Raw genomic sequence first — 16,444 nt, 5'->3', positions numbered from 1 at the left:
GACACCCTCGCTCCATGGGCGCTCTGGGGAGGTGCCCGGGCGGTGCCGCATCCCCTGAGGGGCCGGAGGGGGCCGGGCCGGAGCGGCGCGGCGTGGTGCGGTGCGGGAGGGCTGGGGTGGCCCCCGCTCCCTCACGAAAGGGCCCAGGGCTTGGCGCTGCCCGCGGGGCTCGCAGGGGCCGTACCGCTATGAGATCCACCTGGGGCTCTTCCCTTGGAGGTGCGAGTGGCTTGGTTTGTGGTCCTTAAAAGTGAATTTCCTAGAAGAGACCTGGAAAAGAGCGGCTGTTGATGTTTAAAGTCTACATGGGCACGTCTCTAGAGAAGTGTTATTGATGCATAGTCAAAACACGTATTGTGTTAAAAATGCGAGAAAATTGGTTCTTTACACTAATGGAAGGGATGATTGTGTAATTGGAGATAATTCTACATCTTCCTTTGTAATAAACGCTTTTGTTTTCCTTGTGCCTCAGGTGTAGAGCCACAGCACTGCAGCCATGTCGATTGGAGTGCCAATCAAGGTCCTGCACGAGGCCGAGGGCCACATCGTGACCTGTGAGACCAACACAGGAGAAGTTTATCGAGGCAAACTTATCGAAGCTGAAGACAACATGAATTGTCAGGTATCTTTTGTTTCACAAGGATGGAGGGAAGGTTGGCTGATCTGGGCCTCAGATGGCTGAAAACTTGATTAAAAGATTGTTGCTTTTAGTTCTGGTATTAGAAAACCTGTACTGCTGCTGTTTTTTACCGTGGTGAAGTGGATTCAGCATTACAGAATGCTCTAAAGAGGCCAGAGCTTATTTCCAGTTTCAGAGTAGGATTGGGCATCCCTGTCAGTAGGATCAGAGATTTTAAGAGTCTGTCCTGTGGACAGTGTTTTTCCAGACTTCATTGTTTAAAGCCACTGAGTGTAAGAGTAAAAAAACCTTAATTTAAGAAACAGAAGCATATTTAGTGCACATAACTGTAGTCATTCCAAGAAGGCCTAACTTTGACTTCAGGCAAGTGCTCATGGAAATCAGAATGCGTTCCTAATAGGTAGTACTAGAATAGCTTTGTTAAAACTATTCGCATATAAGAAAACAAAAGTAATGATGCTGATAAAGCTAATTTGTAAACCGGTGAGAAAGCAAAAGTCCTGGGTGTGTTTGAATGGTCATGATGCCTTGTGTCACAGCTGAGGCCTGCCTGAGCACTGGCTGATTTGTCCCTTGCAGATGTCCAACATAACAGTGACATACAGAGATGGACGGGTGGCACAGCTCGAGCAGGTGTACATCAGGGGCAGCAAGATACGGTTTCTCATCTTACCAGATATGTTGAAGAATGCTCCTATGCTAAAGAGCATGAAGAATAAAAACCAGGGTTCTGGAGCGGGGCGAGGGAAAGCAGCTATTCTCAAAGCTCAAGGTATGTATGGTTTGTTCATGGTCCCTCCCCCTATTTTTCTGTAGAACTAGAAAACTCATCTCTGTCACTGAGGAGATTAAGCAGTAAGAAGTGAAAAGATTACTGATTCATACAGTGTTTTTCTGTATGTTTTATCTTACAGTGAGAGTCCAGACTCAAATTGTCCCAATTAGCTGAATGTTTAGTATTGATGCTACAGTAATTTAGAGGTAGTGAGTAGTCTTGTTAAACAGAGCCTTTCTGTTAAACTTAGTAGTTCTGTTCTCCTGCTATTGTGGCCACCAGCTGTTTGAAGTGCTTGGGGAAGGATTCAGGTGTTCTTGTTGAGCTGTTGTAGGAAAACAGCTTTAGTTACAAAGCTACTGGGAGCTGTAATTATTACCTTTTCTGTAGTTCACTCTCATTTGTGCCTTCCTCAGGGGATCAGTCTGGTTCTTAGGTAGTTGAGTAACAGTCATGTGCCACAAAGTCCCTGCTTTACATCAGTGTGCATAACGTTTGTGTGGGGGAGTAACTTACTGAGTAGTGTTACAAAACCTTGCAAGAGCGTGGGGTTCCAAATCTCTTGGGTGGCACAGGTTTGTGTGTCAGAAGGAACATGAGATGTATGAATACCTGCTGCAGTTGTTCTGAGGAGCCAGACTGTGGGACCATTAGGTTCTGGTTCTTCTCACAGAACACTTCTTGCTCTCACGTCACTTTCTGAGCATTTCCTGGCTTCTGAGCAAGAGACCTTGAGTTTTGTTGATGTTTTGCTTGTCAGTTGTTGAGATAAACGTGCAGGTATGTCAAATTCATGTCATCCCTGATGTTTTCTTTCTTCAGTGGCTGCAAGAGGAAGAGGCCGTGGTATGGGCCGTGGCAACATCTTCCAGAAGCGAAGATAATTTTGGTCTTGGCTGAATTGCTTTTTTTATTAGGGGTGTTAACTTGACTATGTGTGCATTGGTATCAGTTTTGTTTAATAAATGTTTCTGACAAAAACTCGTCTGCTCTTACCTGACAGGACAATTCTTGGGCAAATACACCCTAGGTTGATTTCAAACTCAAGCCAGCTTTGGAAAATAGTGGACTTTGTTATATCTAGTTTTGACCACTTGGTGTGATGCATTGGTTTTTGAAGATCATTATGTTTCCTTTTTCTTGTTAATCCTACTGTCATTTATTCTCTAAAGAATTAGAAGGCATTCTTAATGAAGAATCTTAAATCATACATTATAAAGTCTTATTAGCAGCTGCATTTATGGAAAATACAGCAAAACAGAGGCAGCTTCCTGAGAAGAAGAGCACTGTGTTCTTTAGCTTTATATGGACCTACAATAGAGGTCCATCTTCAGATCTCTATATTAAACTTGTATTCTTGCATTTCTTATCTTTCTCTTTGGATATGGGGAGAATTTTTCATTAGGAACACACAACTTTGATAGCCTGAATCTATATTTGCAGTGAAAAAATCTATTCTGATTTTCTAACTGCTATTTCTTAGCAGTTTTTCCCTGTGTCTGGGAAAAGATGACAGAATATAAAATAGGCATTTTCCAGGATAAGTTTGAAGTGCTTTGTAGATTTGAAAAGCAGTGCAGGTATATGAGAAAAGTTTTATAAATAGTTACCCATTAAACACAACTCAATCCAAATGCTGATTTTTGAACAAAACTCCCTATCAACTTCAGGTTTTGATCTTATTGTCTAGACACAGTTGTATATGGATCAGCTGATCTGCAGGAAGCCAAAAGTAGTTGTAACTTCATTAAAGTGTAGCATGGGTGTTTTTACTGACTTTAATGGTTGAAATGTTTCAATGTAACCCTTGTGTACCTAATCACATACTTGCATTCTGTCAATTACCAGTCCGTACACACACAAAAGAGCTGCTCTTGCTTTTCTGCCTGGATGCTGTGAAGACTCTCCCTCGTGTGCAGACAGGAAAGTTGAACTCATGTATTAACTTGTTGAATTGTGTGTAAATAAAGCTGTATCTGGTCTCTAGGGAAAGCCCTGCTGCATGTTTTTCTGGGTGGTAGTGATCCTAAATATTTGCAATGGAAACCTCCTTAGAATGTGTGTAAGGGATACTTGAGCTTACCTCTAAAAGCATTGTAGTGTCATCTTACCCCTCTCATGAGGAATGTGTCCAAAAGATGGCAGTCCTCACAAACAGGGCCCATTTCCACTGGTGGTGACTGGCTCACCTCTTTTAAAGTCCCTGTTCTTGGGCAATGCCAAGCTGCTGTTCTCTCAGGAGCAGTGGATGTGGCATTCAGCAGTGCTGAGGGCGGGGGACAACCACGAATTTTGGAGAGAAACAGTAACTTTCCTCAGGAGATTTGATGGAACAAACTGTCTGTTTAAGAAGTTTGGAGTAACTTCTCTAATACAGATCAGCTTTGATGAAGATACTGGATTTTGCATAAGCAAAAAGCTTTGCACTGTGGCTTCATGTTGAGGCTGAGTTTGGGATGAACTCTTCAGAAAGATACTGTGAATTTTACTGTTAAAAACCTTGAAGTTTCACACTGGTAGGAAAGTCTCAGCCAAGACAAACATCACTTAGCAATTACTGACTGGAGTAACTGGAATGCTAGTTTGTTACAGGCTGCTTTCCAGAGCCTTCCTGTGCTGTGTGTATTATTACAGTGTGATAAAGAATTTCCTTCACACAGATGAGATCTCACCCACTAGATGGCTCTGTTGGGAAGAGAATGGAGCTCAAGAAACCAAAACCCTCTGGAAAAGAAAAATGCAAGAAATGTGACTTCTGCTATAAAGTCCATAAACTCAAGGGCTATTAGCATGAAAATACTCATCTTATTTTCTTTCTTCTTTGGTGTTCCTGAGTGTTGGCTTCCTACATGGCTGAGTTATTCCAGCTGCTGATTGATGCTGTGTTTCCCTGGTACTTGGCTGATTGGGCAAATGTACTTAGTGTAGATTCCTCAGTTCAGTAGTTTAAGCAATCTGTTTCCCTGGGGTGGCAGATACTAAGGAGAGATGCAGCTGTTTTTAACATCTGCACTTATTTGACACTTTTTTTTTTTAATCACAAATTGCAGCATTTCCTTTCGTTCTTTGCCATCACACTGTATGTGGGCTTAGAAATCTCAGGCTCTTCAGTGGGTTCAGGGCTCTCCAAGGTTTCCTGCTTTTGACAGAGAGAGACAAGCACTGAACTAAAGCCTTGTTCCAAACTTGCCCCTTTGATAACACCAGTGCTGCAGGTGCCTTCGAAGTACTGGTGGGACAGGGAATCTGTGCTGTAGGTGTCCAAAATGGTGTGTGGAGAGGTGCAGGTGGAAATTCACCTGGTCTTCCAGGGTCAAAAGCACACTTGTGCTCTTGTATGAAAACAAGGCATAACATCAGAGAAAAGTTGAAGAAAGTATCACTTGAAAAAAAAAATTGCTTTGCATAGAACTGTAGGATCTTTCACTGACCAGATGCTTTCATCCCATACATGTGCAGCTCTTCTCTCCAGGTATGTCTAACTTGTATTTGATTCTAAAGTTGTACTTTTCTTTAGTTCATTTTTCAATGCTCTTCAAAAAACCTCTTCTAGAAGAGCAGAATGGAGTGGGAAATGTGAATTTCTCTTGCTGGTAGTCAGGATAACTGTCCAGTCTGTATCTCTTTGCTATTTGAGCTTTACAGTGAGCTTTCCTGTAAAATAGATGTGTCCTATTTCTTTTGCCAGTAAAATGTGAACAAGAGTGGAAGACTGATCTCCCAGTGGACCAATGGTTTGGTAAGGTAGCAATGGATGGAATTCTGAGGTCTACAAGAAAGTGTCAGTAGTTCAGTTGTTTATTTCTCAGGCAAGCGTCAAAAGGGGGGAAAGAGTTCTCCCAGGGATCTTTGTTGTTTCCATCCTGACAGAAGCAAAAATTTAGATCTGGACTTGCACCTTATTGCAGCCAAACTGATTTCAGACAGACCTGGTCTTCCTCCTCCAACATTAAATAAAACTTTACAGGACCCTCCTGCCTTCAGAGATTCTTTGGAAGGAAATACAGATATACCTCTTTAAAAGCATGGTCATGGAACAGCCTTGAAGAAATGCTGATGGGTGAGTGTGTGCAGATCACAAGTGAGAGGAGGCTTCACCTGCTCACACCTGCAGACAGGAGAGCTGCCAGGTGACTGCAGTGTGCTGAAGTAGCCAGAGCACTGCCTCTCTGCAAGTATTTTCCAGGTCAAGCTGTGTTTTGACTGCTCCAGGTGTCCTGTTGTTGCCTAGACCTGTCATGAGAGCTCTTGATAGAGTCAAGAGTATTTTGGAGGTGATGAATAAGAACGTGCCAATGTTCCCTGCTCATGGTCACTGTTCCTCACAGACCAGGGGGTGGGATTATTTCACTCCTCCTGGAGTTGGGGCTGACATTAGTGTGCAGTATGAGTAGTAGGTTTGGGGTGGGTTTATGCCACTTAATTCAGACGTTTAATGAGAAAAGTATTTGGGTTAAAAAGTATTTGTGTGTGAGTTGCTTGTTCCTAGTAGACAGGCTATTATTCCTGGCACAGGACCAGTCATTGCATAAGCAAGTATTGTGCAGCCTTCTGCTGCTCAGCAGAGACTATCAGAGCCTATGAAAAGTGGAGATTTTCCAGCATCGTTAATTCAAGGGAGAATGCTGAAGCCCTGGCAAAGAAACAGATTGTATCCAGAAGATGTGTAGTTATGCAGGGAGAAATGAAAAGAATTGCAGAAAAACACTATCATTGTTCTTTTGTTTGGTGAACTGCTTGCAGTGAGCATTTAATTTGTTCTTCATTTTCCCTTTCCTGGGGACTTAAAATCTGTTGTGTGGGTGGGGGTTTGCCCTAATTCCAGCTCACTGGAGAGATGCTGGTACATCTAATCCTGAGCAAGCTACTGCTTGTGAGGCAAAACTTCTTATATTTTGTCCCTTGGTGCCTAAAATGTTAATAGAGAGTGGAGCCCACAGCCTCAGAGAGGTTTTGGAGCACTGCAGCTGATGGCCCTCAGCAGACATGCAGTGAAGCTGATACTGTGACAATGCACAGACCCATGTGGTGGCGTTTTAGAATGTTTATTGATACCTTTACACTCCCCTAAAATCTCAAGTAAACTGTAGGGTGAATTGAGTTTTTTTCCCTGACACCATACCCAGCACGTGGAGATTTTCACTTTTCTCTGACGAAGAGGTGTTGCTGTTTGTTGCTTCATGATCAGATGAGCTCCTTTCTGTCTCATGTCTGAAACAGCTCCACAACAAGCCTGTTTTTGCAAAGCTCAGCCAAAAGTCAGTGTTGTTCCCCTTGAAGAGCACTATATTAAAGGGCACTTCAGATGCATCCTCAGAAGCAGATAGGAGTGTGTCATTTGCCTGCAGTCTTGTTCACCTCATGCTTTTGAGGGCAGCTTGGATGTAGCAGCACAAGTGCTGTGGTCTGGGGCAAGGAGTGGCTGCACTTAGAGGAAATGTTGCTTCTTCCTTTTCTCTTGGTACTTGTTAGCATTGGCTTTGTTTTGTCTTTTCACTGCAACCTTTCTTTTTTCTTTTCCAGTTAATGATCCAAATTTGACATGGAGGAAGTGGATGAAGCTCTAGGGAACTCATTAGAGGCTTTTCATGTCAGAATTGGACTCCAAATACATGAAGTCTAATTCTAAACCTAGGCAGAGATTTATACCATGGGACATACTGAAGTTTCTGGTTTTTTCTTGAGACAGTCCATGTAGGAGATCTCACTTTATCTCTGAGGCTTTATTTGAGCCTGGCTTTTACTGGCCCTGCAGCCCCTGGCTGAACTGCATACCTTGGGAAGGAGCTCTGGGGGTGCATCCTGCTGTCCTGCTTGTGAGAGCCAAGCGTTCACCCAGCTCCAGAGCACCTGGCCCGGTGCTAGCAGGAGCTTTGGGGCTGCCAGTGACACTGTAAAACACTGGGATTCCACTGGAGCTGAGGGATGGGCCAGTTCAGGGCTGAGACCCAGGCAAGGGGACCTGCAGACACTCTGGGCTGCTGTCTCTGAGTATCTGGTTACACATCAGATCTGTTCCTTTGGCCTCCACTTGGCTCTCTTTCCATTGCAGTTTCTGAAAAACTAAAACCCCAAAGAACTGTTGGTAAAATGACTGGATGGGTTGTGACTTGCTCAGTTTTTCAGTTGCAGCAGAGTTCAGACAAAGGTGCACACATCAAACTGTTGGCTCTGCAAACCAAAAGATTTCAGGGGATCAAGAACAAAGCTCTGCTCAGAAGTCTGACATTGAAACTCAAAGACAGCTGCCTCTGCTAGTCTGGGAAAGAGCCTTTTTCCCATACTTTGTGCCATGTTTTTGTTGTTGAGACACCATGTATTTCAGGGGAATTACACAGATTGAATAAAGCCCATGTCGTTTTTGATAGCTTTTCAAATGCTTCCCATCATTGTGTCCAGTGTGGGGCAGATTGACACAAAAATGGACTGGGAGGAATAAACCTCCCAGAAGCTGAGGAACTGGCTGATCAGAAAGCAGGAAAGGCCTTTCTTCCACCTTTGTGACACACCCTGCATGCAAGCAGAATGAGCCTGCTGCTCCTGTGGGAGGAAATGTCAGTGCCATTGTGGCTCACTTGCTTTTGAGGATGCAGCAGGGGGAGTGCTGGCCTTTGGGAAAAGGAGTAAATGGAGTAAAAGCTGTCTTTCCTCTGATCTCTTCTGCTGAAGAAGAGTTCCTATGTGGTTATTGAGTTTAGTGGCTGTTCTGGTTTTGAATCAGCCTCACTGAACTGGGATCCTGTCAGATCTGAGAGGAGCAGCAGAGGGTCACAGCCAAGTACTTGGTGTCTCAAAGTGCCTCAAGAGGCAGTCGTGGCCTTCTGGAGCACTGGCCTCAGCCAGCAGTATTCCTGTTTTGTTTTCTGAAGTGCCCCTTGGCAGCCTTAAACCAGCTACTGCATCTACGCTGAGAGCACCTGCTTAAGGCCAGTACACTGTAAACCAGGTTCTCTTATCTATGGCTAATGTCCCCAGCTGGGGTGGCTGGGCTTCCTGCCAGCTGTCCTTGGAGGCTTTTTCATGCAGGGACTGCATATGAGTTTGTATTGAGGCACTTTGCCTCTTCCAAGCTTTGAGTCACATCCTCTGGTAAGGAGCAGAGCAATCTCTAAAGGCAATGTTTAATCTTCTCTTGTTTATTTTCTTAAGATGAAACAATTTATATTTTTGACATCTTTGTCAGCAGCCGTCCACTAAGGAGCTTGTCAGCCTGCCCCAAACAGTGCAAACTCCTTTATCTTCCTAGTGCTTGTGATGAGAAATGAATTATAAGTTGAGAAAAGAGCCTTGGCAGTGCAAAAGAAAAGGGCCTTGACAGGTTTTGAAGTGTGTGAAATAAAAAATAGATTAGACAAGCCTGTGCTTCCAGCTGCTTTTTGCATCCTTACCTCAACAAAATAATTACCACTTATTTAGGTAGAGTCACTGAAGTGAGGGAGGCTTTTGCTGAGCTCAGTGCTCAGCACATTGCTGCCTGGAGCATGCCAAGATGCTTACCTGGGTTTTGTGGTCAGAAGCTGAGGTAAAATACAGGATGGAGTTGCAAAGAAAGTGTTGTCATCCTAGGCAGGGAGAGAACAAATGCTTTTCTGTGGGAGTAACTGTTCCTTCCCTCCCAGGCACCAATGGCCTCTTTAGCTGTGGTGTTGCTCGTTATCTCCACATGTGGCTGGGCTGCCCTCTGCTGCTGCCTGAGCCCCGTGGAGCCCCAGCTGACAGTGCTCACCAGCATCTTCAAGGGGGAGCTTTACACCTGGTGACCTTCCATCAGACTGCTGCTGAACAGTGTGCTCAAATGTCTCACAGAGCTGTGGTGAGACTGATCACCTGCTGGGGGTGGGGAAGGGGCTGTGGTACCACCTGTGCAGCTGCAGCTTCCAGGTCCCATCCCAGGCTACCATCTGCAGCCTGCACACAGAGGGAGGCTGGCAAACTGGAAATGGTGGAGACAGAGGCTGGTGTCTGAGTCTTGGTACTGAGTGCTGCTCTAAATACCTGAGATTACAGCAAGGGCCTCCTGAGGAGAGTACTGAGTCTGCTGTGTCACCTGACAGGAGACAGGCTCACTGCAGGGCAGGTGTCCCCTGATTTAGCATCATAACTAAGCTGGTCCCTCTGGCTATCTGTGAGGAGACCTGAATTAGCAGCTCATCCCTTTAATACCCTTTGAGAGCCCTGAGCCTTCCCATTCAGTGCAAGGAAAGGCTCATTTCAGTTGTGTCATCCTCTCTGGTTGGTGAACTCAGCTTTTATGAAAACTGCAGACTGGGGGCTTCTGAGTCTGCTCCTTGAGCATGCACCTCATCTGTAGGGGTCCCAGGAGCTCTTCCCAGCTTTGGGATGAGCTGGATGCACTGTGCTGCCCAGAGCCCCTCTCCTATCCATGGGATCAGCAGCTGGCAGGGAGCAGCTGGGTGTGCTGGGATTGTTTCTGCTCTGAGCCCATCAGAGTTCATCCAAGAAGCAGTGGCAGGACTTTGTAATTTGCATTTTCACATATTTATTCACAACCAGTTCTCCATGGGGAGCTTTCTGTGGCAAAGCAACCAAGTGCATACAGAGGAATAAACATGCATGCCACAGCTGCTGAGCTGAACCAGTGTGTTTCCTGCTTTATGTCCAGATCCTGGAGCTGCCAACTGGCAGGTGGCATGGCCAGAGATTGGCACAGAATTCCCCTGCAAGGGGCTGAATGTCTCATCCCTGTCCTGCTGGGTAGCAGAGCTCAGACTGAAAGCACAGCTTTGAGCAGGGCTGGAAACTGGGGCTGAGCCAGGGGCTCTGCAGGAAGAGCTGTGGCAGGGGTGCACTACACACTGAGGGTCTCACCTCATTTTAGGGGAGTGCTGCTGGTATGGAAAAGCTGTGAATATGCCTTGATGCAGAGCCCTAGGGGGACAGTGCTCAGAGCCAAAGACCAAATGTTCAGCAGCACTGCTCCCTCTTTGGAGATTTGCACGGGCTCACCAGGCAGCTCCAAGCCTTCATTTAAATGCTTTGTGCCCGAGTTTTCTTCTTGGCACACAGCAGAGTGCTGCTCTGCTTAGACTGTGAGAGTTTAAGCAGATCTTGCTGACATCTGAAATACTTCCCATTTTTTCTGAAAGGTATTTTGGAAGGAAAAGAAAAAATTAATACCATCTCTTCCATAGCAGGGAAGGAAAGGAAGGGCTGAGCCTGGAGATGATGGTAAATGGAGCTGCAGCAGCTGGGGCTGTCACTGGTGGGTTCCCCAGGGCTCAGTAGTGGGGCCAGTTCTGTTTAATGTCTTTATTGATCATGTGGATGAGGGGACTGAGGGCATCCTCAGCTGAATTCACAGGTGACACCGAGCTGGGTGGGAATGTTGATCTGCTGGAGGGAAGGAAGGCTCTGCAGAAGGGTTTGGACAGGCTGGATTTAATGGTCCAAGGACAATTGTTTGAGGTCCAACAAGTGCCAAGTTCTGCACCTGGGTCACAACAATCCCAAACATGACTCCAGGCTTGGGGAAGAGCAGCTGGAAAGCTGCTGAGTGGAAAAGGCCAGGGGCATCCTGGCTTGTATATGCCACAGTGTGGCCAGCAGGAGTGGGTTGTAAAGCATTGAACAGGACACCCAGGGCAGTGGTTGAGTCACCATCCCTGGAATTATGGAAAAGAGGTGCAGCTGTGGCACTCAGGGACGTGGTTTAGTGGTGGGTTTGGCACTGCTGGGTTAATGTTTGGACTCAACGACCTCCAAAGGTCTTTTCCAACTGAATCAATTTTATGATTCTTTAAGATACTATACTGAGAAGGGAAAAATGAGTTGTGAGAAGAGAGCAGGTGGCAACCTCTGTGCAGGTTAATGTGAAGGTTATGAGGTCCTGCACCTGTGACTGGGGTGCAGATAGGACTGGGTCCAGCATTTGCAGTGTCAGATTGTAATGCTCAGCACAGTGTTTAATCCCACCTTTCTTCCTCAGGGAACTGGTTTTATTTGGGGCTTTTGGTGGTTGATCAGGGACACCAATACCTTCCAGTGTCCTCACACTCTTGGTCCAAAGGGAATAGATCCCTTGAAAAATATCACCAATTTACTTCTTGCAATGTCTTGTAAAATTAGTAAAGAGCATGAAAGGTGCATCTATTCCATGTGCATTTGGGTTGTTTTCATATAGGAGCTCTGCTTATATGTGTTGCTCTGAGACTCACAGAGACAATCAGCAGAGGAAGGCAAAGTTACCATTGTTAATTTAGAAGGGTGAGGATTTTTATGGGGTTTTTTAAAATATGTCTCATTTTTATAACTATTAACTCTTTCAAAAACTCACCCAAGTCTGAATTCCTGTGGGGACAGATAACTGAGAGGACTTGACTTATCATCTAAATCTCATCAGTTTACTTCTACCAGCCCCTTGCAACACGAAGGATGGCAGCCTACCACAAATTAACACTCATGTTTCTCTTTCCTTAAAGGAATGAACCACAGTGCCCAATGTGAATGGCACCTGATCCTGTCCCTCAGGCACTGCATGAGGGCTCTGGGCTATATTCCAACCCAGATACTCAGACTCTGAAGTGCTTCACGCTCATGTCCAAGAGAACTCTTTATTATGTTTACATAGAGCATGAGCAATGTGGAAAACACTGGAAATTCTGCATCAGTGGCTTGGTTTCTGGACAGCATTGGAAATGGTGATGCAGCTGCTCCCATTGTGGCTGTATTAGGAGGTGAGGGTGCCACGAGGAGCCAACACTCTGCGCTTCTGACTGGGGAGATCCCACCTCTGGCACATTCACTGCTCGCTCCTCTAGTGCCACAGTTAGGTGCTCAGCTGTCAGCTTTTCCTCAATTTCACTTGGAACTTGCAATTGTAGTACCTTGGAACTTGTAATTTTAGTACAAAAGCACAGTTTTTGAAACCAATCCTACTAATCCACAAGACTGTTCCCGTTCCCTCTCCTCCCCCCTCCTCCCAGTCCCATCCCAACTCATCCCATCCCCCATGCTCCCACCAACACATGCCTCCTTCCCCTCCCTCTTACCCCGGTCACACAGCAAATATCCTGATGCTGCAGTTCCAAGCCATGTGTCCGCCCCAGCCTATGTGATCCAATGGTCTCTGACCAGGTCCCTTTGTTCAGACGTTCATACAAAACACACAATAGGAAAAAAACAAAACAAAAGGAGCCAGACACAAGAGGGAGACACACTGCCGGGCTCCAGCTCTGGCCTCTGAGCCCTTCCACTAAGCTCCACAGCACTAGGCTCTTGGGGTACCTCCTTTCACACTCAAGGCTGCAGGTCCCAAGGTTTCCAAGGTGCATAGGAAAAGGAAGAAGGAAGTAAACTACAAGCCTGTTTCTGTTTTAGGTTCCCCCCAACCCCTTTCCCTCAACCCAATGGCTGCTGGAGGATATTCTTGACTCCGACAGGTCTTTTCCCGTCTTCCAGTGAGACCCTGCTTGGGGACCAGGTTCACTGTAAGTCACTGGTTCCTCTCTGGAACGTGGGCAATGGGTTTGGCAGCGAGGGGAGGGAGCGGAACACGTCGTGGGGGGACGACAGGCTTTTGTCTCACAGCAGGTGGGGGGGAAGATGTCAGGGAAGGCGAGAGAAAAGAGCCAAGGGAAGCCGGTCAAGCTGGCCCTCTGCTTGATGTTTGTACTCAAAACCTCTCCTTGGGGTTGCTTCAGCGTGCCAGCGCCGGCCCGTTGTTCAGTCACCTCTCGCAGCCCTGCTGAGAAAGAGCACGTGGCGGGGTGCTTCCGGCTGCTTCATCCTCTGGCTGGCTGCCCTCGTGCCCGCTGGCGATCTCAGAGTCGCAGTCAAGCGCCTCATAGATGGTCGGCAGCGTGGTCTGCTGGCTGAGGCGCTTGCGCAGGCCCACCAGCAGTGGCTGCGGCATGGAGGAGACGTCCACGTTGTTGCCGAGGTCAACCCAGGCCAGGCAAGGGAACTTGTTCATGTCCTTCATGGTGTCAGTCAGCTCCTTCATGGTGGCCCGCGTCAGGCGGTTGCCGTTGAGGGACAGGTGGGTGAGTTTGGGCAGCGCCCCGAGGAAGGGCAGCAGCAGGCGCACCATGTCGTCGTTGAGCTCCGTGAAGCTCAGGTCCACCGAGGTCAGGCGGTCGCCGTTGTTCTGCAGGTAGTAGGCCATGCGGTGGACATCCCGCATGCTCAGGGGGATCCCTGACAAATCCATGGAGTCCTGGCTCACCTTCTTCTGCAGGCTGGTCTTCAGGCTGATGGTGGGGAAGGGGAGACATGGAGAGCGATCATTAAGGTTTAAGCGTCATTAAGGGGAGCACTCTCAGCCAAGTGAGAGAGCATTTGGGACAGGGAGAACTCATTAACAACACGGGCTAGAATGTTAAGGAAAGGGTTAACAGAGCTCACTGGGGAAACAAGCATTTGCACCATACCTCAGGGCAGACTGTTCTAGGGCTTTGCTGTGTATTTTCAGCACTTACACATAAACTTTGCCAGAATTGGCTCAACACAGGTTGCTACAGTGTCTCCCACTAGCAGATGTCAATGGGTTTGTCTGTATGTGCCCATACAGGCGCTCATGCATAGAAAGCAAAAATAACCAAGGCAAGCAAACTTTCCAAAAGCACTGGTTTACTCTGTGTGGGGGCTGTTTGTGAGCCGCCTCTCCAGGTGAATGCCAAGGTCTGTGCTGCAGAGGAGAGACGTGTTAAATGTCTGAGAAACGGATGTTTCATCAGGAAAACAATAGATAGGCAAACTGCACTCCAGGAATGGATTTACTGCGTGTCCCTTTAAAAGCCTTCACAAGCAGCACTTAGTCAGTAAGCAGCACCAGTGGCTGCCTATTTGGGTCTCTGTGGTCAGCAAATCATCTGGGATCTGCTGCAGCTATGAAGAGGGATAAGGGAGGGCATAAGGGTGCTAAGAGATGGCTTCAGCCATTTCTTTTATTGCCTGGCCAAGGGAGTGAGGAGGAGGTAGAAAAGCTGTGTTGTGAGACTGCTGGGGATGCAAAGGGAATGGGGTGTGGAACTTAATGATGTAGGTTTGTAAGAGTGCTGTGAGAAGTGGGAGCTGTGGGGCTACAGGAGCTGCTGGGGGATGTGTTGCAAAACTGAGTAGAAATGTGTGTTGGTGTAACACAGGAGAACCTAATCCTTTACTGTAAATTGTGTTAGTCTTGCTGCTCTTTCAGACACATCTTGCCTTAAGGACATAGTAGGACCCCCCCAGTCATGTGCTCAGGGGTCTTGTAAGTGCCATATTGAGTTTGGGAGGATCAGGGTGGGTTAAGCATTAACCACCACTTCCAAGGTCCCCACTCTTCCTATCTGGCTCTCTGTAGTGTCCTGCACACCTGTGGCACAGCCAGTCCCTGAAAGCAATGGGGACATGGGGACATGCAATTTCCTCGGAGGAGGCTGCAGCACCGCAGGAGCTCCCGTGGCAGGTGAGAATGTCCCTCCAAGCCTCAGTATTGCCAGGCTCTGCTGGAGCTGTGCAGAGGACGTGGCACTGCCTCTGCAGCTTTGCTTTACATATGCACTTCATGGCATCCTAGAAGTTTCAGGCTTTAATAATCCCCTATAAGCATGTGTTGACATAAGTCAGTAAATGTGCACCAGTGCAGGCCACAGCCCTTTGTGGACATGTTCAACACTGGCACAAACCTGCAGCTGCACTTCCTTGTAGGAGCATGAGGCAGAAAGACCTCATGCTGCCCTGTCAATTCTTAAGCCCACAAATTCCTGCCCTGGGTTTAGCAGTACTTTGCTCAGGCTACTTCTACGTGTCCTTGTATTTCCCATGGGAACTCACTGTGCAAGGCTGAAACCATACCTGCAAGCATGCATTTGGAATAAAGAGCTCTCATGGCAGAGAACTAGTAACAGCATGAATTAGCTTCTGCTCAGACCCTGACGTATTGTAAGTAAAATGTATTACTTACTAAATATTTACACATCAGATGACCCAGACTACACCTCAGTGGATCACAGGAGGGGAAGGGGAGCAGCATTTGTCTGTCCTGTCAAATGGCAGGGACTGATGTACTGGGGAATTATAATTGGTCTGAGCACACAAGGGAGGTCTCCAAAGGGCCTTGAAGATGGTACCTGATATCCCTCCACTATCTGGGCCCCAGAGATGGGACTGTGAAGAATTAATTAATCCAGCACATTGCTTGTAGCAGCAGTGCAGTTCTTTTACCTGCTGCAGCAGCAGGTGTGAACTGTGCACGCTGTGGTCTGAGGGGCACTGAGCAAGTCTCCCTTTTCCTGCTAATCCAGGATATGCCTGAGATCAGCCCAGGCTTCTGGGGGCTGTATTTCTTCAACTCTCTTGAAAAGCAATGTGTGTGCTTTGGTATAGTTTGTTACCAATCACTGGCAGTGGTGTAGCACAATCTACCACAAAAGAGGGTTCATCTTGTCTGAAATTTATCAGGGACCAGCCTCGAAGTTGGAAACATCTCAGGTTTCCCCTAGCTCGACAAGAGTTATCCTTTTAGTCATGCTAGGTATTTTATCTGGGTGTTTGATCTGGAGTACTTGTTCTAGCAGAACAGAGCATCCAATGCAGGTGTGCATTCATGTGGATCAAGTGAAACAGGGCGAAATGAAATGGAGTGAACCTGAGTGCTCGGGGTAACCTGTCCCCTGTATCCTCAAGGGGCTGGTACAAGAGATACAGCAGCCTTCTCTGGCCTGTAGGGGTTTAGAATAAGGCTTTCTCGGGAGTGTGGGGAATACAGGATAAACAAGCATAGAAACAAGCCTGTAACTACTTCAGTGCCTGTTTTGTACAAACACAGCCTGTAGCTCCTGGAAATTCTCCTCCCCAGTGCTGTCAAGCCACAGCAGATCCTGGGTGAGGGACACAGAAAGGAGACATGAACACAGGGGCACATTCCCCAGCCCTAAACCTTGTCTCTGTCGGTGCAAAGCCTCCTCGGACCTTCCTTTTTACAAAGCTCCGGGGCACGAGGCTGGTTTGGAGTGGGGATGGGAGCCAGGCTGGAGTGGGGACCACTGGAGGGCACGTCTGAGCCGGCACGGCTCGCTGCCGCCCTC

At 47.1% G+C, this 16,444-nt stretch overlaps 2 protein-coding genes across 2 annotated transcripts in view; one reads left to right on the top strand and one right to left on the bottom strand.

The window, feature by feature from the left end:
* Window positions 1-473: 473 nt before the first annotated feature.
* SNRPD3 (small nuclear ribonucleoprotein D3 polypeptide) lies at window positions 474-3,407 on the top strand. Its single transcript, XM_005428429.2, has 3 exons — window positions 474-622; window positions 1,220-1,412; window positions 2,238-3,407. The coding sequence occupies exons 1-3, from the start codon at window positions 497-499 to the stop codon at window positions 2,297-2,299; spliced, it is 381 nt and encodes a 126-aa protein (XP_005428486.1). The 5' UTR covers window positions 474-496; the 3' UTR covers window positions 2,300-3,407.
* An 8,553-nt stretch (window positions 3,408-11,960) lies between these two features.
* The window catches only part of LRRC75B (leucine rich repeat containing 75B), a 17,015-nt gene continuing 12,531 nt past the window's right edge, over window positions 11,961-16,444 (bottom strand). The window contains exon 4 of the mRNA XM_031063159.1: window positions 11,961-13,624. Coding sequence (XP_030919019.1) covers window positions 13,102-13,624 — 523 coding nt within the window. The 3' untranslated portion in view covers window positions 11,961-13,101. The remainder of the gene's footprint in view (window positions 13,625-16,444) is intronic.

Source organism: Geospiza fortis, unplaced genomic scaffold (genome assembly GCF_000277835.1).
Source record: "Geospiza fortis unplaced genomic scaffold, GeoFor_1.0 scaffold31, whole genome shotgun sequence".
Classification (NCBI taxonomy): Eukaryota; Metazoa; Chordata; class Aves; order Passeriformes; family Thraupidae; genus Geospiza; species Geospiza fortis.
This window is presented reverse-complemented; position numbering and strand designations above follow the sequence as displayed.